We start from the raw sequence: 21,391 nt of genomic DNA on the forward strand, positions 1-21,391 counted from the left end.
TGGTGGATGGTGTGAGGCGCAGTGAATAACAAGGACACCAGGTTGCAGTCTCTTTACCTTTACTGAAGGCTTCAGTGTCCACAGTCCACAGTACGGACCACAGGGTAGGCAGAGTCCGATCGGTCCGAAGGCAAATCCAGAGTCCCCTTATCCAGGTGGAAATCAGTATCATTCCTCTAGCGCCTGGGTGTTGTAGTACCTCCCTGCTGAGCTTCTCAGTAAGGTCCTCACAACTATTCTGGATGTTAAGTCTCTTTCTCTCTGTCCCCCTGATGGATAGGATAGGACAAACCCGTATGACTGGTGGCCTGAGGCTTTTTACAGGGACTCTACCACGCCCCGGCCCCCACAAGTTGCCACTGTGCCTCCTGGGTATAAGGTCGGGCAGCTAACGTGGAATTAACTGTCCTGCCAGTCTCTGAAGTAAAGCGTAGAGATCCTTACTCCCTCGGTATGCTGGCCACCGGATTCTTGCACCTCAGAAGGAGGCAGCCTTTCACAGGGCAGAACTCCTTCTGGTTTCCTCTCCTTTTTGCTATGACTTCGTTTCTCACCCTCTGCAATACACTTCTCTTCTAATGTCTCTTCCTTAGGATGCTGCCGCACGTGGAGCAGGCGCAGCTCCGTGGACCCTCGTCCTCCTCAGACCACAGTCTGGATCTGTCTGGAACTCGCTCCAGCCAGCTTCTGCCAAACCTTGGCTGGTTCTGACTAACTTTCTATCCAGACCACCAGTTTTACCTAATTGTGAGGAGTGCCCTAATAGATAGGAGCGTAGCTCCCCCAGGTGGGCTGGAGTGTGAAGTATGTTGTGTGGTTTGTGATACCTGGTAAAGAGATCTCCTTTATTGCCTTCAGACATAATATCGCTCCCCCTGGTGGAAGAACGACATTACTGCAACGACCAGGACTCTGGGGCGCTGCAACAGTAGATAGGGTCAAGTAACAAATAGGCACCAATATATCCTGGGTAGGGCCAGGGTCAACCACAATATGGAAGGCGAGCCCTAATGAGGAGGGGCTTTATCCGTTATCTATCCAAGCACATATAGGCAGGTGCGGTTATAAAAACGCAATAATGACTGCATAGCATTTACCTCCAGAAATAGCAGGTAGAAAGTTCACATCAGTAATAGGCTGTGCATTTAGAGGAAGCAACCCTTCTTTTCAGATAAAAGTGAACTGCATAGATGGTCCAGTGTGTCGGGCTGTAGTAGATTTTATCAACCCCTTAAAAGCAGGGTCACTGTACGAGAGCTCTGCAACCTAACGTAATATAGTATTTTATATTGGTGCTTGGAATCTGTGCAGGTAATCCTGCACTGGCCTAATGAAGGCAATATCAGGGTGTAGACCCTGTCAGCACAGCTTAAATTTTCTCTAATATCTTATCAGAGGGGGGGGGGGGGGGCTGCAGTTATCCAGATTGTGCCAAACCACTCACCCCAGCTCAGATCATGCAGACTACCCAGGGTCCGAGAAAACTTTAATAAGTCTTACTGGTAATTATATTTTCCAGGAATCCATCCTGACAGCACCATTGGAGGGAGGATGTCCTTCTTACCCTCAGTGCGACAGGAACAACAAGAGGTTAAAAAGGACCCTCCCCACTCCACCCACCAGTGATTTTCTAAGTACCACATCTGGATGGATGCAAATGCAGCACCCCCACGTAGTAGGGCAATGGGGTACTCTGTACCGGGTCTCTCTCTCGACTCTGGGGATGTCACGGTGGCCCTTTGAGGGGCGCCCAAATTAAAGGTGTAGTTGATAGTTTGTACGGTGTTCGTGACGCCACCTGTGGTATTCGGTCAGGGTGACCGACGCGGCTTAGGGGTCCGCTGGGGTGATGGAATGGCAGCTAGATGGTATACCTTCCCACAGGTGAAGTATGTCCCCAGGGCTTCCCAGATGAGTAGGTGATGATGGTGGACTTCGTTTCTCACTCTCCACAATATACTTCGCTTCATGTCCTTTCTAAAGATGCTGCCGCAATGGGTGCAGGCGCAGCTCCGTAACGCTCTATCTCTTGCTTGGCCTCTGTCAGGATCCCACCCCTGACAGGGACCCTCTGTCTGCAGCTCAGATGTTCCTCCTTCTCCCCCTGTCTGCCTGACAGGTCCTCTCTAGGTCGAACCCAGGTAGCTTCTCTCTAACTTCCTATCCAACCCACCAGTTTTACCCGTGTGTGAGGAGTGCCCTAATAAATAGAAGCAAGGCTCCCCCTGGTGGACTGGAGTGTGAAGTGTAGTGTGTGACTTGTGATACCTGATAAGGTGAACTCCTTTAGTACCATCAGACGTAATATCACTCCCCCTGGTGGAAGAGCGACATTACTGCAACGACCAGGACTCCGGGGCGCTGCACAAAAAGAGTTCATTAACAGTCATATACCAATGTTACATCACATTAGTCAATAGTATAAACTTGCAGTGGGAGGGAACTAGTAGTGCTGTCAGGATGGATTCCTGGAAATACAATTACCGGTAAGACTAATTACCGTTTTCCAGTTCACCATCCTGACAGCACCATTGGAGAAATACCAAAGGATGTTAAACTAGGGTGGGACTACTGCATGTAGTACTTTTCTACCAAAAGCTAACGGATCTGATGAGACATCTAATTTATAGTGTCTAGCAAAGGTAGAAAGACTGGTCCAAGTTGCCGCCCTACAAATTTGCTCAGCTGAAGCTCCCCCCTTCTCCGCCCATGATGTAGAGATAGCTCGGGTTGAATGGGCTCTAAGAATATCCGGGGGATCTTTCCCTTGGTCTGTATATGCTAGGTTTATCATGGTTTAGATCCACCTAGCAATGGTTGTTTTTGCTACCTTACTACCTCTATTTGGACCCCCATACTGTATGAACAAGTTAAGGTACCGTCACACTCAGCAACTTTGCAACGAGAACGACAACAATCCGTGACGTTGCAGCGTCCTGGATAGCGATCTCGTTGTGTTTGACACGCAGCAGCGATCTGGATCCCGCTGTGCCATCGCTGGTTTGAGCTAGAAGTCCAGAACTTTATTTCGTCGCCAGGTCGGCGTGTATCGTCATGTTTGACATCAAAAGCAATGACGATAACAATGGATGTAATGGAGCTAGCAACCAGCGAGAACGAGAAGTGAGTCGCCGTTACGTCACTGGATCGCTCCTGCATCGTTCTGGAGTTGCTGTGTTTGACGTTTCTACAGCGACCTAAACAGCGACGCTCCAGCGATCTAGTTTAGGTCGGCTCGTTGTCTATATCGCCGCAGCGTCGCTGAGTGTGACGGTACCTTTAGTGTCTCGTCTCCAACCTTCCGTCGCCCCCAGGTATTTTAGAACAGTCTCCCTTACGTGAAGGTTATGGTAGACCCCTTCCTTTGTGTTTCTAGGGTGTTGGAAGAATGAGGGAAGGATTATCTCCTAATTTATATTTGTTGAGGACACTACCTTGGGGAGGAAGGCAGGGTTAAGTCTTAAGAAAAAAAAAAAAAAAGAAAAAAAAAAAAAAAAAAAAAGTCTTAAGACTATCCGGTCGTCAAAGATCTGAAGATATGGGTCCTGAGTGGAAAGAGCCTGCATCTCCCCCAATCTTTTAGCTGACGTGATGACAATCAGAAAGGCAGTTTTAAAAGAGAAAGATTGGCTATGCCCATATCTTCTGATAACAAGTACGGGGTTTTACACAGGGCATTAACCCCTTCCTGACATTGACGTACTATCCCGTCGACGTGGGGTGGGCCCGTATGACCACCGACGGGATAGTACGTCATACGCGATCGGCCGCGCTCATGGGGGGAGCGCGGCCGGGTGTCAGCTGCATATCGCAGCTGACATCCGGCACTATGTGCCAGGAGCGGTCACGGACCGCCCCCGGCACATTAACCCCCGGCACACCGCGATCAAACATGATCGCGGTGTACCGGCGGTATAGGGAAGCATCGCGCAGGGAGGGGGCTCCCTGCGGGCTTCCCTGAGACCCCCGGAGCAACGCGATGTGATCGCGTTGCTCCGAGGGTCTCCTACCTCCCTCCTCGCCGCAGGTCCCGGATCCAAGATGGCCGCGGCATCCGGGTCCTGCAGGGAGGGAGGTGGCTTACCGAGTGTCTGCTCAGAGCAGACACTTGGTAAGCCTGCAGCCCTGCACAGCAGATCGCAGATCTGGCAGAGTGCTGTGCACACTGCCAGATCAATGATCTGTGATGTCCCCCCCTGGGACAAAGTAAAAAGGTAAAAAAAAAAATTCCCCACATGTGTAAAAAAATAAATAAAAAAAATATCCTAAATAATGAAAAAAAAAAAATTATTATTCCCATAAATACATTTCTTTTGCTAACTAAAATAAAAAAAAACAATAAAAGTACACATTTAGTATCGCCGCGTCCGTAACGACCCAACCTATAAAACAGACCCACTAGTTAACCCCTTCAGTAAACACCGTAAGGAAAAAAAAAAACACGAGGCAAAAAACAACGCTTTATTATCATACCGCCGAACAAAAAGTGGAATAACACGCGATCAAAAAGACTGATATAAATAACCATGGTACCGCTGAAAACGTCATCTTGTCCCGCAAAAAAATAAAAAAAAGTTATAGTCCTGAGAATAAAGCGATACCAAAATAATTATTTTTTCTATAAAATAGTTTTTATCGAGATATCGCTGTAATCGTACTGACCCGACGAATAAAACTGCTTTATCAATTTTACCAAACGCGGAACGGTATAAACGCCTCCCCCAAAAGAAATTCATGAATAGCTGGTTTTTGATCACTCTGCCTCACAAAAATCGGAATAAAAAGCGATCAAAAAATGTCACGTGTCCGAAAATGTTACCAATAAAAACGTCAACTCGTCCCACAAAAAACAAGATGTCACATGACTCTGTGGACTCAAATATGGAAAAATTACAGCTCTCAAAATGTGTTAATGCAAAAAATATTTTTTGCAATGAAAAGCGTCTTTCAGTGTGTGACGGCTGCCAATCATAAAAATCCGCTAAAAAACCCGCTATAAAAGTAAATCGTACGGACTAGAGTACGGACTAGAGTACGGACTAGAGTACGGACTAGAGTACGGACTAGAGTACGGACTAGAGTACGGACTAGAGTACGGACTAGAGTACGGACTAGAGTACGGACTAGAGTACGGACTAGAGTACGGACTAGAGTACGGACTAGAGTACGGACTAGAGTACGGACTAGAGTACGGACTAGAGTACGGACTAGAGTACGGACTAGAGTACGGACTAGAGTACGGCCTAGAGTACGGACTAGAGTACGGACTAGAGTACGGACTAGAGTACGGACTAGAGTACGGACTAGAGTACGGACTAGAGTACGGACTAGAGTACGGACTAAAGATAGGGTTAGGGTTTGGATTACATTTACGGTTGGGAATAGGGTTGGGTGTGTCTGGGTTAGAGGAGTGGTTAGGGTTACTGTTGGGATTAGGGTAAGGGGTGTGTTTGGATTAGGGTTTCAGTTATAATTGGAGGGTTTCCACTGTTTAGGCACATCAGGGGCTCTCCAAACGGGACATGGCATCCGATCTGAATTCCAGCCAATTCTGCGTTGAAAAAGGAAAACAGTGCTCCTTCCCTTCAGAGCTCTCCCGTGTGCCCAAACAGGGGTTTACCCCAACATATGGGGTATCAGCGTACTCAGGACAAATTGCACAACAACTTTTGTGGTCTAATTTCTTCTCTTACCCTTGGGGAAATAAAAAAATGGGGGCGAAAAGATCATTTTTGTGAAAAAATATGATTTTTTATTTTTACGGCTCTGCATTATAAACTTCTGTGAAGCACTTGTTGGGTCAAAGTGCTCACCACACATCTAGATAAGATCCTTAGGGGGTCTACTTTCCAAAATGGTGTCACTTGTGGGGGGTTTCAATGTTTAGGCACATCAGGGGCTCTCCAAATGCAACATGGCGTCCCATCTCAATTCCAGTCAATTTTGCATTGAAAAGTCAAATGGCGCTCCTTTCCTTCCGAGCTCTGCCATGCGCCCAAACAGTGGTTTACCCCCACATATGGGGTATCAGCGTACTCAGGACAAATTGTACAACAAATTTTGGGGTCTATTTTCTCCTGTTACCCTTGGTAAAATAAAACAAATTGGAGCTGAAATAAATTTTGTGTGAAAAAAAGTAAAATGTTTATTTTTATTTAAACATTCCAAAAATTCCTGTGAAACACCTGAAGGGTTAATAAACTTTTTGAAAGTGGTTTTGAGTACCTTGAGTGGTGCAGTTTTTAGAATGGTGTCACACTTGGGTATTTTCTATCATATAGACCCCTCAAAATGACTTCAAATGAGATGTGGTCCCTAAAAAAAAATGGTGTTGTAAAAATGAGAAATTGCTGGTCAACTTTTAACCCTTATAACTCCATCACAAAAAAAAAATTTTGGTTCCAAAATTGTGCTGATGTAAAGTAGACATGTGGGAAATGTTACTTATTAAGTATTTTGCGTGACATATGTCTGTGATTTAAGGGCATAAAAATTCAAAGTTGGAAAATTGCGAAATTTTCAAAATTTTCGCCAAATATTCGTTTTTTTTCACAAATAAACGCAAGTTATATCAAAGAAATTTTACCACTATCATGAAGTACAATATGTCATGAGAAAACAATGTCTGAATCGCCAAGATCCGTTGAAGCGTTCCAGAGTTATAACCTCATAAAGGGACAGTGGTCAGAATTGTAAAAATTGGCCCGGTCATTAACGTGCAAACCACCCTTGGGGGTGAAGGGGTTAAGGACCAGGTTTAGGTCCCAAGGAGGAGTTGATTTTCTCACAAGTGGTCTCATTCTCTGCGTGGCCCTGGAAAATCTTGCTATCCAAGGATGGGAGGCTAGTGACTTATCAAAAAAGACACTAAGCGCTGCAATCTGTACTTTTAAAGTGCTAGGCCGGAGGCCCTTCTCAAAACCAAGTTGCAGGAAGTCGAGGATTCTGGGAATGTCAGGTTTTGAAGTATCCACAGAAACCTCTCCCAGAAAGGAGCAATACCGCTTCCAGATTTTGTTATAAATCGCTGAAGTCACCGGCTTTCTGCTTGCCTGGAGTGTGGTAATGATTTCTTCTGACAGGCCTCTGGATCTTAGGGTTCGCCGTTCAGGATCCAAGCAGACAGGTGAAGAGAATCTGGGTCTTTGTGGAACACCGGCCCCTGTAGTAGAAGGTCCTGCTTGTTCGGTAATAAGATTGGTCTCTCTGTTGACATTCTGGATAGTACAGAGAACCAGCTCCATTTTGGCCAAAAAGGAACCACCAGGATTATGGTTGCTCTCTCGTCTCTTCCTGAGTGTCTTCGGTATCAGAGGAAGAGGCGGAAATGCGTACAGGAGACCTTCTCCCCAATACGGAGACAGAGCGTCGACTCCTGTGGCTCCATCTAGAGGATTGAGAGAAAAAAAAAAAAATGCTCTGGTCTTTGTATTTGACCTGGTGGCAAAAAGATCCACCTGTGGTGTTCCCCACTTCTGGCACAGACTGCTGAATATTTCTGGGTTCAGTTCCCATTCTCCGGGATGTACAGACGTCCTGCTCAAGAAGTCTGCTACTTGATTCTTGGCGCCTTCCAGGTGAACGGCCGAGATGGATTTGACAGATTTCTCCGCCCATCTGAAAATTTGGTCTGCTAGGTGTTGCAGCGGTAGATGTTTCAGACCTCCTTGGTGTCTTAGAAATGCCACTGCTGTGACATTGTCGGACAGTATCCTTACGTGTCTGCCCCTGACCTGTGACTGGGCCTGGTATAACACCTTCCAGATCGCATACAGCTCCCTGAAGTTTGACGACCTTGCTGCAATCTGAGGAGTCCATTCACCCTGGTAATATGTTTTTTCTATATGTCCGCCCCATCCGAATTGACTGGCCTCTGTGGTAACCATAACACAGGGATCGAGTATCCATGGAACTCCCTCTTAGGTTTTTCGGTGTGGTCCACAGGTTAGGGATCTCTTTGCTGACAGAGACACAATCATCTTCTTGTCTAAGGAACTCTGTTTCCTGTTCCAAGATTTCAAAACCTCTCTGTAATCCCCGTGAGTGGAATTGGCTCCATTTCACACAGGGTATGCATGCCGTAATAAAGCCCAGAATCCTCATTGCCTCTCTTATGGAGGGGGTACTCCTCCTGAATTGATGTATGTGCCTAATCAAGGCCTCCTGTCTGTCTTCCGGTAAAAAAGATGTTCTGAAGTTGGAGTCTAATATGACCCCAAAAAATTTAATTCTGGAATTTGGGACCAGGCAAGATTTCTTCCAATTCACAATCCACCCCAAGTCCTGTAGGATGGAAAGTGTGAAGCTGCAGTCTATTTTGAGAAGTTTCTCTGATCTCGCCATTATCAGAAAGTCGTCCAGATATGGCACTATGGCCACATTCTGGTTCCTTAGATAGGCTACAACTTCTGACATTAGTTTGGTGAATATTCTGGGCGCCAAAGCAAGCCCGAAGGGGAGACATCTGAACTGGAAGTGATACATTATTCCTTTGTTCATTAGGGCGAATCTCAGAAACTTTTGGTAGGAAGTGTGTGTTGAGACATGGTAGTATGCATTGCTTAGATCTAATGTGCACATCACCATGTCTTTGTCTATGAGAGGCGTTGTGGACTTTATAGATTCCATCCTGAATCTTTTGTACTGGACCCACCTGTTTAGGGGTTTTAAATTTAGGATCGTTCGGGAGTCTCCCGAAGGTTTTTTTATTGAAAATAAGTGAGAGTAATGGCCCTTGCCTCTTTCTGAGATGGGTACTGGGATTATTGCGTCTATCAACTCCTAGATGTTTGTCCACATAGAGGAGTCTGAGAGCGGACAGGGTCGGGTTATAACAAATCTTTCTGGGGGACTGCTGGAGAACTCTAGCTCTTTCCCCTGAGCAATTACCTGCAGAATCCAAGGATCTTGGGATATTTTCTGCCAACCCCCTAGAAATTTTTGTAACCGACCACCCACCTTGATGTCATTTATTCGGCTTTCCTGCACCTGCACTTGGGAAGATGGAGTCTCTACCCTTTCCACCCTTGGGATAAGACCACCTCCCAGTCTTACCTTTCCCCCTGTAGTCTGACTTCTGACCAGGTCGGGATCTATGAAAGGGCTTGTACTTTTTCGTATTTTCCTCAGGGAACCCCTTCTTTTTATCTGAGGCTTTTTCTAAGATGTCATCTAGAAAAGGCCCAAATACTTTTTTCCCTGAGAATGGGATTCCGTACAGTTTATTTTTTTTGATTGGATATCCCCCGACAAAATCTTTAGCCAGATAGCTCTTCTGGCCGCATTGGATAAAGACTCGCTTCTGGCGGCGAAGCGCACAGATTCTGCTGAAGCGTCTGCCATAAAGCCTGTTGCGAGCTTAAGTAACAGTAGAGATTTGAGAATAACATCTCTGGAAGTCTTAGCTTTGAGATGTTCCTCCAAATCATCTATCCATAGATGCATTGACCGGGCTACCGACGTTGCAGCTATATTGGCCCGTATTATTGCTGTGGAGGATTCCCAAGTTCTCCTGAGCAGTTCATCTGCTTTGCGATCCATTGGATCCTTTAAAGCAGAGGAGCCCTCAAATGGAATTGAGGTCTTCTTCGCCACTTTTGCCAACGGAACATCAATCTTGGGAACTTCATCCCACACTTTAATGTCCTCTGGATTATAAGGCAAATGGAGTCTGAAATCTCTGGGTACTACTAGTCTTTTCTCCGCTTCCTGACATTCTTCCAGAATCATGTAATGGATGTGATTGTTGACTGGAAAAACCTTTGTGACCTGGGCATATAATCCGCCAAACATTTCATCTTGGATCGAGGTCTCCTCTGGCGTGTCCTGTAACTGCATGGTGTTATGAACTGCATGAAGCAGCTCATCTGTATCTGCCGCCGAGAAGAGATATCTCTTCCCTCTGCCCAATGATCTGTCTCTTTCCTCCTGGTCTGAATCCTCCGAAATCTCTCCTTCGGAAGAGGGACTAGATTCTCTTGGCCTTTTCCGTGATGTTTGCGGTCCCGACTGGCTTGACTGGGGAAGATTCAAGCTTGAGATGGATGCCTGAACCTCTTGACGAATCAATGTCCTCATACTGGCTAATAATGCAGTCTGTTCATCACCCACAATTTTAGATGTGCACAACTTGCGTAGTGGCTTCCGCCAATTTTCCGGAAATTTAGCAGCACATATAGGGCATTTACTTTTCCCTGATTTTTTCCTTTCGGATGTGGGGATAGGAGGCTCTGCCTAGGATAGATAGAAATACATAGATACACCCTGTAGATAGGGAAGTAGGGGGAGGGGTGAGCATTGTGGTATGGCTTAGTATAGCCTACTCATGTGCCCCTGAAGTTGGTCAGTCCCCTCAGGTCTGGCTGTTTCCTCCATAGTGAGGACAGTTCTAACCATATAGCCGAGTGCTCCCTTTGTCAGGATGGCCGGCTGCATAAAGACCCCCTTAAGGCGTTTATATAGGATTTACCTGGTTGATCCTGCCCTCCTTACCGCCGCTGCGGTTTACCGTGCTGTAATGCCCCGAGGCCGGTGCTGCTGCCGGCGCCATGCTCCCACACTGCCGCGACCGGAAGTGACGCGGCCGGAAGTGACGTGGCCGCTGGACCCGGAAGTGACCACCTGGAAGCGGACTCTGGGGAACGCTGCAGCCACATGTTGGAACCGGCCGCTGCTGGAAGCGGCCACCGCACTCACCCGCCGGCAGAAAGCACCTGGACCGAGAGCCCCCTGAGCGGAGGAGATTGCCCTGACCCAAGGAGCAGCACTGCACTGGGAAGGCTGAGGGACCCACCATAACAGGCATCAGTAGCAGATGTCTTGCGGCAGGGAAGGGAAAGGCTGGGCCCCCCGATCCCCACCATCTGCACAGCACCGTCGGAGGAAAGGCTTGCTGTTCCTATCCACAGTGGGACAGGAAAAACACTGGTGGGTGGAGTGGGGAGGGTCCTTTTAACCGCTTGTTGTTCCTGTCCCACTGAGGGTAAGAAGGACGTCCTCTAATGGTGCTGTCAGGATGGTGAACTGGAAAATACACCGCTGCCAATCTGGTTTTAACTGCTGCTCCCTCTCCCAGGTCGTCCTTCAGCCCAGGGGACCACAGATCACTGCTCCTGTGTTCACCTGCGGGTCCTCAGCTGCAGGCAGAGCATATCACAGATGCCGTGTCAAAGTGGGCGACTGGCAAGATGGCACCAGACTTCACGAGGTGCGGCAACCACCTCCTCGCCTGCTGGTCTCCAGGTAATGGTCTTCTCCTGGGGAGTTCGCCCGCCTGCTGTTGTGAGCCCTTTGGGGGACTGAGCGCCATCAGTGGGAGGCCTTGTGGTGGAACAGCCACCGCTATACTCCCGCCACCAGGCGAGCTCTGACTCGGCTGTCAGGCCCCGTAAGGGGGACCTCCCAAACACAGTCTTAAAATGTAGCCGAGCGGCCAATTCCCTGAGCAATGGACAGCTCGTGCTTATTAGGGCTGCGTAAGGGGTGACATGATGGCACTGCTGTGTGAGGGGCCCAGATGCGGTTAGATGAGATGGATTGAATCCTACCGGTCTGGAGCCTCCTCACATGCGTCTGTCACCTCTGGAGGCCATCTTAAAAGATCCACAATGAGTTTTTTGATGCGGTGTATTTTCACAAGCCTACAAGAAATAATTTTCTTCTCAAACATGTGAAGATTTTCCAAATAGAAATGCATTAGATGCAGAAAACAAAGCATTTTTAGTGCATTTTCACATGTACCCTGCATATGAGTAGATCAATAAAGTTGACAAAGCAAAATAACAGGAAATAAAAACAAAAAACGCTTCATTTAAAAGCATTGCACATCAAAAATCGCATGAAGCCTAGCTTAGCCAATAGGTGCAGAAACTCTGAAGAAAATCTGCCACATAAAAAAAACTCAAATACTCATTGTGGGAATGGCAACAGCTTCTATGTGTAGCACAGTGAATAGCGTAAACTTAGGTTTATATTGGTAATCATACGGACACAGAAAATGGAGTTTCATAACTTTTGCATTACAAATACATGAGTAGGGGAGAATCATTTTTGGGGCGTCATTTTGAGATCTATAAATTTAACAAAGTTATGTACATGCTTAGTTTTTTCCTCTGGCAAGTCATCATTTTTACTGGTACCATTTTTTAGGTATTCAGCTTTAATAAAGTTTGACATGAGGGATGGAAAAAATAAATAGCAATTCTGGCATGGTCATATTCATATTTTTAAATTACGATATATAGTTTCATATTACAGGGATATCCATGATTTTTTTTTTTTAACCCTCTCACCCAAGCCTGTTTTCACTTTCATGACCAGGCCAATTTTTTACAATTCTGACCAGTGTCACTTAACATGGTAATAACTCTGGAACACTTCAATGGATTCCATTGATTGATTGTTTGCTCATGACATTGTACTTCATGAAAGAGGTAAAATTAGTTCAGTACAACACGTGTTTATTCGTGAAAATATCAGAAATTTTGGGAAACATTTTGCAATTTTCAAACTTTTCATTTTTATGCCCTTAAACCAGAAAGTTATGGCACACAAAATAGTTAAATAATATTTCCCATATGTCTACCTTACATAAGCACACTTTTTGAAACATTAAAAAAAAAAAAAAATTATAACGTTAGAAGGGTTACAAGTTGATAAGCAATTTCTTACTTTTCCAACAAAATTAAAGTGACTTTGGGGGGCAAAATGACAAAATACCCAAAAGTAACACCATTCAAAACACTGCACCCCTCAAAACCACATTCAATAAGTTTATTAGCCCTTCATGTGCTTCACACTGCGGGAGGATCACCTCCTGTCAGGGTATCACCAGAGGCTAGGTAGAGCGGTCTTTTTTTTTGTTTTACATCTGAACACAGTCGCCGGATGATGGGACTACTGTCCCAACACTGGCTCATGCTGTCACTGTTATATATGTGACAGCAGACGTAGCCGGATGGGAACAGTAGTCCCATCAGACGATGCCTGGCTACACCCACAGGCAGACGCCCACCCACACACATTCTTCACCCACACACTCTTCCTCCTGACGTTTCCTTTCTGCAGTGTTTTCAGCACGCAAATCTTTTTACACCTGCGGTTTAGCTGCGGATTTGAGTGTCTCAATGTAAGTCAATAGGTGCGAAAAACGCTGCAGATCTGCAAAATGAATTGACATGCTGCAGAAAATAAAACGTTGCGAATCAGTGCAGAATTTCCTGCAACATGTGCACACCAATTCAGGATTCCCATTGATTAATATTGCTTGAGCTACCCTTTGCTGATTTGGTGCATTTCCGAGCAGAAAAGATGCTACGGATCTGCAACATGTGCACATAGCCTAAGGAGTCTACAGGGACCAGATGGCAAATGATAAAAATTGCTGCACGTAAAAGTTTGTCTGAGACACCATGAGATCAACAGAGTTGTCAGAGAAAGACTTTGAAAAGTCAATTTCTGTGAGGCCGGTAGTGTAAAATTGGATTCCTGATTGCACCACAAAAATCAAGAATCTGGTCAATTTTCGGGAAGTGAGGTCCATGGCTCATTTTCTGTACTGGGGAGTCTGCGTGGCGGTTCCGTATCACTTAAGGAGGAGGAAAAATAAATGTAAGGGAGAGGATCCCACATTCCATTAGTGTCAAAGGCAAGGAGGCCATATGCCTACTCGACTGAATACCATGATTAGGATGTGCGGCAACTTTTTTTTTTTTTTTTTCTTTTATTAAACTTGAGCTAGAAGGAAAGAAAAAATTTTTAATATAAGAAAAGAATCTAGAAAAAGGTAAAAAGATATAAAAAGTAAAAAAAACAAAAAACAAAACATCTGACCGTAAAAAAAAAAAAAAAAATTACTGAGTGCCCCCAATTAAATGACACTAATTGTAATTCTATGCAGTAGAAAAACTTGTGCTATATTTACTACAAGAATTTTCCCCTAAAAATCTGAAATTACAATTACTAAACAGATTTCCGTAAAAAATTACAGAGCGCCCACAACTATCCAACTTGGATAGTAATTATATTTTATTAAAAGAAAAAAAAAAAAAAAAGAAAAAAAAGGTAGTATAAGCGATTTACTACAGTATGTTTTTACTGTGCATTACACAGTCCCTGATCTAGCCCCATCAACTAATCTAAATGATTTTTATTCAATTCAAAACAACCAGATGCCAATCAGTGCTCAACGGCTGTAGATTACATGCACTGATGTGGTGCAAAAAGGGGATATAAGAGCATGTGTGCTGATCAGTGATTGGCGTCACTGATCAGCGCTCAGCGGCTGCAGAACACAAAGAAGAAAAAAAGATGCCAAAAAATGAACAGTCAAGAACTGATCATCGCTCGGAGGCAGAAGGGTGTGTGTGGGGAAAGAATGGTCGAAGGGGAATTGGGGTGGATTTAGAAAAATCTGGGGCAGGAACAGGTCAGGAAAGGATTAGGAACGCTTTTCTTCTTACAGCAACAGGCACAGCAGCAGCGATGGCACAGGCAAAATTTGTCTGTGGCACCAGAAGTCAAAGCAGCAGAACAGCAGTGAACCTCTCAAAGATAGAATAAGTAAGTGCAGAGCAGTCACACTGATGGTAGGAATTGCTGTCATCGTCTAATTGCACCAATCAGTGCTGGGGTTGGTAACACTGGCGTTGCTAGGTTCCAGCCTATGATTGGTGCTGTTAAAGAACTTCAATATTTCAGGCAATGTAATTGCCCAAAACACTGAAATCGCTGTGATTTTCTGTTCAGAATTGAAGAGAATCACAGTGATCGTAGTTGCGTGGGGTATGAGGCGTGGCGAAACCCCCAAGTTGATGAGTCCTGGTATCCCGCTGTCAGAAACAGCAAGTACCTTCATGCAATCACTGTGCATTTAATCATAGTGATCTCATGACTGACATGATGTAAATATACTGCATTGGTCGGAAACGCCTACCCCTTCCCCCTATGGGTATGTGCACACGCTGCGGATTTTGCTGCGGATCCGCAGCGTTTCTGCAGCTGCGGATCCGCAGCAGTTTCCCATGAGTTTACAGTACAATGTAAACCTATGGGAAACAAAATCCGCAGTGCACATGCTGCGGAAAAAAACGCACGGAAACGCAGCGGTTTATTTTCTGCAGCATGTCAATTCTTTGTGCGGATTCCGCTGCGGGTTTCCACCTGCTCCAATAGAAATCTGCAGGTGAAAACCCGCAGAGGAAACCGCAAAAGAAACCGCGATAAATCCGCAGTGAAAACCGCAGCGGTTATTCACTGCGGATTTCTCAAATCCGCTGCGGAAAATTCCGCAATGGAATCCGCAGCGTGTGCACTTAGCCTATATATGCTGCAAATGTTGTAAAGAGGTTAAACACTCATGTGAACTTGGCCACAGCCAACATAAGCACCAAAATATAAAGTTATCCGAGTGTCTCCAGAAAAGTTGTTTCTCATATCTCATTCATTTTTATACATCAGCAGTTATTAATTTTAATAAGACCAAGTACAATTTCACATTAAAGTTGCAAAGTATTAATAAAAAAAACACATTTATATCAAATGACAAATTAAATTCTATTTTACATTATTCCCACATGTGAACTTGTAGTGCAGTGTGCTATCCTAACCTGCAATTTTTATTTTTTAATGTTCATCATTATAAGCATAGTTTTAGTTATTCAGATGCCTTAGTCTTCGGACTTAGCTTTTCATTTACAGGTCCTATCCATTTCTTTATTATGGATGTAATGCATATCTGTTAAATAGTCTATGGGGCTGTTCACATATGTTTGTATATTTGGGAACAGAGGTCCATGCTAAAACATCTCGGAGATAAGTCCAATTTGGAGCACAGCCACAGATTAAATTCCACAATGCCAGTCTATGGGGCCTTGAAAAAAAAAAAAAAAAAAAAAAATTGTGGACAGCACACAGATGCCATTCATAATTAGATGCATGAGAAATTTTCTTATGAAAAATACCCCTTTGCTCAAAAATAAACCAACCAAGAGTTGTTCCAAAACACTGATTGGGTGGGGCTAGTCCATTTTTTTTTATTATACACAAAAAAACAAAAAAAAACAAAAAAACACAGGTGTCTGAATGAGTACTTATTCATCATTTACAAAAGTACTTAAAACCGTAGAGGAGTACAAAGTCTGTATTTCTTTGTGCACAAGCAAAGACTGACATGCTACATCTTACAGGAAATGTGCAACTTTTTCCTTTAAAAGGCCCACAAAAATATAAAGGCAAAAATTGAGCAACTCTGAATTTGTGCCAGATCTATCAACATTCATATGCCATTCTGTGTATATGTGATATAGACTGATAGAGAATAAAATATAAATACATCACACAAAAAGTTGCAGACAACACAGTTAGTTCTGCCAACAAAGAAACAAATACAAGTAACATTTTACTTAATGGGTGCAGAAAATCTGCAACATCAAAAACTAATTGTGGGAGCAAAGCCTTAGATTATTCTTTGAAATCCCCCCTTTACACCAATGCTCACCTCGAACTTGGAAGGAGACTTCTTCCCCCAGATAACCTGGGGCCACCGTAAGCTGTACCCCTTCCTCCCCACACCTGTAGTCTGTCCCACTGGAGTCAGTACATTGTCCAAGCAGGAGCCACTTGGCAAAGAGCAGCAACCACAAACCATCTGAAAATTTTAAGGCTGCCATTCTGTGCAGGGAGGAGTGCTCAGGGAGGGATTGTTATAGACTGGGAGGCGCCATGTAACTTATGGGTCATACATATAAACTAGGGTGTCACATGGTTAGGGTAATGGATGTCAGAAGTCGCCAGGTTTATAGAAGGGATGTCAACTAATTATCACAATATTAATTAGGCCACATTCACACGTTCAGTATTTGGTCAGTATTTTACCTCAGTATTTGTAATCTAAAACCAGGAGTGGAATAATCAGAGGAAAAGTATAATAGAAACACGTCACCACTTCTGTATTTATCACCCTCTCCTGGTTTTGGTTACAAATGCTGAGGTAAAAAACTTACCAAATACTGAAGGTGTGCACATGGCCTTACTAATTATATACTTCATTCTACAATTCACTTGCAATTAATCAGATGTAGACCAGTCAGGCCCTCGTGGCCACCTTGAGGTATTGCATTTAGACAATTGATAACTGCTGGGGATGATCGAATAGCTTCAGATTAATGCTTATCTGAATAGCTATAGCACTTACCGAATAGCTGCATCGGTAACCTGGATACCTGGAGCGCTCCCGATAATCAACTGTTCGGCGCTGCAGCTGCATGTGTCATGGCTGTTTCAGTGTCACAACACATGCATGGAGAGCCTGTTTGTTGTGATTGTCACACAGCCGTGACACATGCAGCTGATTATCGGGAGTGCTCAAGGTATCCAGGTTCCCGCTGCAGCTATTCGGTAAGCGCTATCGCTATTCGGGTTAGCACTTATCCAAAGCTATTCGATCATCCCTAATAACTGCTGATATTTCACACAATTTATTTGTTCCTTCAGATTCTACAATTGTGACATACATATGTAATTTGGAGGCGCAGTCTTGAATAGGACTACAGATGCATTATGAGGAATATGTTACCATATAGACCTGACCTCAAAGAAACATGATCATGTGATGGTATATTGCAATGTATTTTAGTATGTGGTGCAGGTATGATCATGAGAGGTAAACCCTGGAGCATCAAAAAACCTAAAGCTGGACATACACTCTAATCAGGCCACATTCACACGTTCAGTATTTGGTGAGTTTTTTACCTCAGTATTTGCATGCCAAAACCCGGAGTAGAACAATTAGAGGACAAGCATAATAGAAACATGTATAATGTAACCACTTCTGAGCTTTTCACCCACTCCCGGTTTTGCCTTAAATACGGATGTTAAAAAAAAATCACCAAATACTCAACATGTGCACGTGGCTTTAGGCTTGGTACCAACCACAACCTTTTGGTGAGTTTTTGATGTTTTAGATTTTCTGCATCCATTAGGTAAACTAGGCTACTTGCATTTTTTCAAAAATTTGCAACATGAAAAACTTCCCAAAAGCTCATGGTGGGAACGTAGCCTTAGGCTATGTTCACACTTTGCGGGTTTTGCCGCGGATCCGCAGCGGATTTGACACTGCAGATCCGCAGCAGTTTTCCATGCAGGGTACAGTACAATGTTACCCTATGGAAAACAAAACCCGCTGTGCACATGCTGCGGATTTCCGCGGAAAAAACCGCGCGGCTTTTCTGCGGAAAAAAAGAAGGAGCATGTCACTTCGCTGCGATTCTGCACCCATAGAAATGCATTGATCCGCTAACTTCCCGCATGGGGCTGTGCCCACGTTGCGGGAAGTTAAGCGGATAATGTGCCGATGGTACCCGGGGTGGAGGAGAGGAGACTCTCCTCCAGGCCCTGGGAACCATATTTTGGTGTAAAAAAAAGAATTAAAATAAAAAATGATGCTATACTCACCTCTCAGCGCTGCCCGAGGCGTCCGGTCTCAGTTGCTGTGCCGAACACACAACCGTGACGTCACGAAGGTCCTTGTCGGCACAGCCGCTTGCAGCGCCGAGGAGATCGCGACGTCAGAGGGTGAGTATAGCCAATTTTTATTATTTTTTACATTACTATTGATGCTGCATATGCAGCATCAATAGTACAGGAGTAATCCCGCAGCGGAAACCGCGGAACAAACCGCGATAAATCTGCAGGGATAACCGCAGCGGTTTTGCCCTGCAGATTTATCAATTCCGCTGCGGGATTAACCCGCAGAGGAACCCGCAAAGTGTGAACGTGGCCTTAGGGATTATTCACACATCAGTATTTGGTCAATATTTTGCATCAGTGTTTGTATGCCAAAACCAGGAGTAGAATTTACAGAGAAAAACTATAATTGAAAGATTGATACCTGTGCTATGTTTTAGAGATACTCCTGGCTTAGGCATACAAATACTGATCAAAAATACTAAGGGTATGTTCCCATGGTCAGTAAACGCTGCGGGTTTGAAGAAATCCCATCTCCCCTATGCGTGCACCGGCACCCGCAGCTTCCCTGTGGAGACGCACATGCGGTGTGTCTTTCTAGACTGCAGCATGTCAATTTATCTTGCGGAGACGCTCAGTCTCTGCAAGATAAATGTTCCCGTACAATGTATTGGGCGCGGTGATTCCGCACGGTTCAATGAACACATCCGGAATCACCTGCGTTCAAAAGCAGGCAGCGCATTGGAAAGAGCGGACATGTGCTGTGTCCAAAGTGCTGCCAGTTCCTGACTCTGGGAACAAACCCTTATGAGTGAATAAAGCCGTAGGCCACATTCACACGTTCAGTATTTGGTCAGTTTTTTACCTCAGTATTTGTAAGCCAAAACCATAAGTGGGTGATAAATACAGAAGTGGTGACGTGTTTCTATTATACTTTTCCTCTTATTGTTCCACTCCTGGTTTTAGCTTACAAATACTGAGGCTAAATACTGACCAAATACTGAACATATGAACGTGACCTTAGGCCACATGCACACATCGCATATTTGGTGAGTTTTTTACCTCAGTATTTGTAAGCCAAAACCAGGAGTGGAACAGAGGAAAAGTATAATAGAAACACGTCACAACTTCTGCAATTTTCACCAATTCCCGTTTTTGGCATACAAACACTGATGCAAAATATCTTTGACCAAATACTGAATGTGTGAATAAGACCTAAGGCCTCTTTCACACTTCAGTTGTTTGGCGTCAGTCTAAAACCGCCATTGTCATCAAATAACGGATCCGTAATTTTTTTAGACGGATCCGTTATTTTCCCCATAGACTTGCATTATCGACGGATTGTGACGGATGGTCATCTGTTCCATCCGCCATGCGACGGATCCGTCGAAATTTGGCGGACGTTGTCTAGACATTGACGGACTTTGTAACGTTTTTTGTCGCCGCCTAATTGGCGGTCCGCGACGGATCCATCGCGTCCGTCATTTTATAGAATGGGCGCCTATGGGCGACGGATCCGTCGCGATCCGTCATTTGGCGGATCCGTCGCCCCAATCCGTTTTTTCAACTGAGCATGCTCCAAAAAGTTGATACTTTTCCCAGACAACCCCAAAACTATATAAACAGGACAGGTGGGCCTTATTTCTCAATGTGCCATCAAGAGAGAACACAGAGCCTGCCAGCAAGAGAGACCCTGCCAGCGAGAGAGATCCTGCCAGCGAGAGAGATCCTGCCAGCGAGAGAGATCCTGCCAGCGAGAGATCCTGCCAGTGAGACATACCCTGCCAGCGAGACATACCCACTAGCAAGAGAGACCCTGCCAGAGACTGCTATGTGAGTACTGCCATCCAGCGTGTGTGTGTATGCCTGCCTTGCATGTTTTTTATTTTTCATACTGTGCTGGTATTTTTAATGGATGTGCTGTGACGTGTGTGTGTGTGTGTGTGTGTGTGTGTGTGTATGCCGTGTGATGTGTGCCAGACCGCCTGCCTGCCTTACATGTTTTTTATTTTTCATACTGTGCTGGTATTTTTAATGGCTGTGATGTGACGTGTGTGTGTGTGTGTGTTTCTAAATGCTGTGTGATGTGTTCTGCATTTTTTGGTGATTTTTCATACATTAACATACTGTACTGGTATTTCAAATAAAGAGCAGTGTAGCTCCTACTTTCCAACCCAAAAAAAAGAAAAAAAAAATTTGAATAAAAATTACACAAAACTGTCCGTAGTATGATGTCAAGATAAATTTAAAACTGGTCTACATTCAATAAAGGTGTTTGAGGTTTTGTATATAAATGCAGAATGCAAACCTTTGGTATACAAAATGTTATCTGGTTATAACTAGGGTAACCATAATTATCATTTTTAGGTATTGGTATTTTAACTTTGAATGAGGGAATTTTTTTTATAAGGTTGAAACTGTCTCTGGATGAGGGGGTGGGTAGGTTTATCAAGATTGAAGTAGTTTTGGTGTTGCTTTCATGGAATTTTGGGGGGAAACAGGAGGTGGAGGGTTTTGCAGCTTGTACATCAAGCATATCAAGTTAACATTTTTTTTTTTTAAATATTATTTTTAGGTGTGGTTAAAATTTTTTTTAGGGGGGGGGAAATGTAATTTGGCATACCAATACATAGTATAGTAGCTTAGAACTGTCTTTATACTTGCAGATTCTAGGGACCAAGGAACTAGGGACCAAGACAGACGCAGGCAGACCCCCCCAAAGTTTTGAAAACATGTAAGTATAAAGTCCCGAAAAGCTGCGTCTATCCTTTTGTATAGTAGCTTAGAACTCTCTTTATACTTGCAGATTCTAGGGACCAAGACAGACGCAGGCAGAATAACAATGTCTTCATCTGAGAGCCCCCCCTCACATCGTCAGCCACCTGAGTTTTTTTTTTTTTCTTCATAAATTTTTTTTGGTACATCTCTG

At 44.4% G+C, this 21,391-nt stretch overlaps 1 protein-coding gene across 2 annotated transcripts in view; it reads right to left on the reverse strand.

Annotated features, from left to right (window-relative positions):
- LOC143764955 (zona pellucida sperm-binding protein 1-like) overlaps positions 1–16,724 on the reverse strand; it is a 150,159-nt gene extending 133,435 nt beyond the window's left edge. The window contains exon 1 of one of the 2 annotated variants that reach the window (XM_077251107.1): positions 16,496–16,722. In XM_077251107.1, the coding sequence (XP_077107222.1) occupies positions 16,496–16,667 (172 nt within the window). In that variant the 5' untranslated portion in view covers positions 16,668–16,722. Of the gene's footprint in view, positions 1–16,495 lie in introns of both variants that reach the window. The other variant, XM_077251108.1, reaches the window with a different exon arrangement.
- Positions 16,725–21,391: the final 4,667 nt, after the last annotated feature.

This window comes from Ranitomeya variabilis, chromosome 4 (assembly GCF_051348905.1).
Source record: "Ranitomeya variabilis isolate aRanVar5 chromosome 4, aRanVar5.hap1, whole genome shotgun sequence".
Taxonomy (NCBI): domain Eukaryota; kingdom Metazoa; phylum Chordata; class Amphibia; order Anura; family Dendrobatidae; genus Ranitomeya; species Ranitomeya variabilis.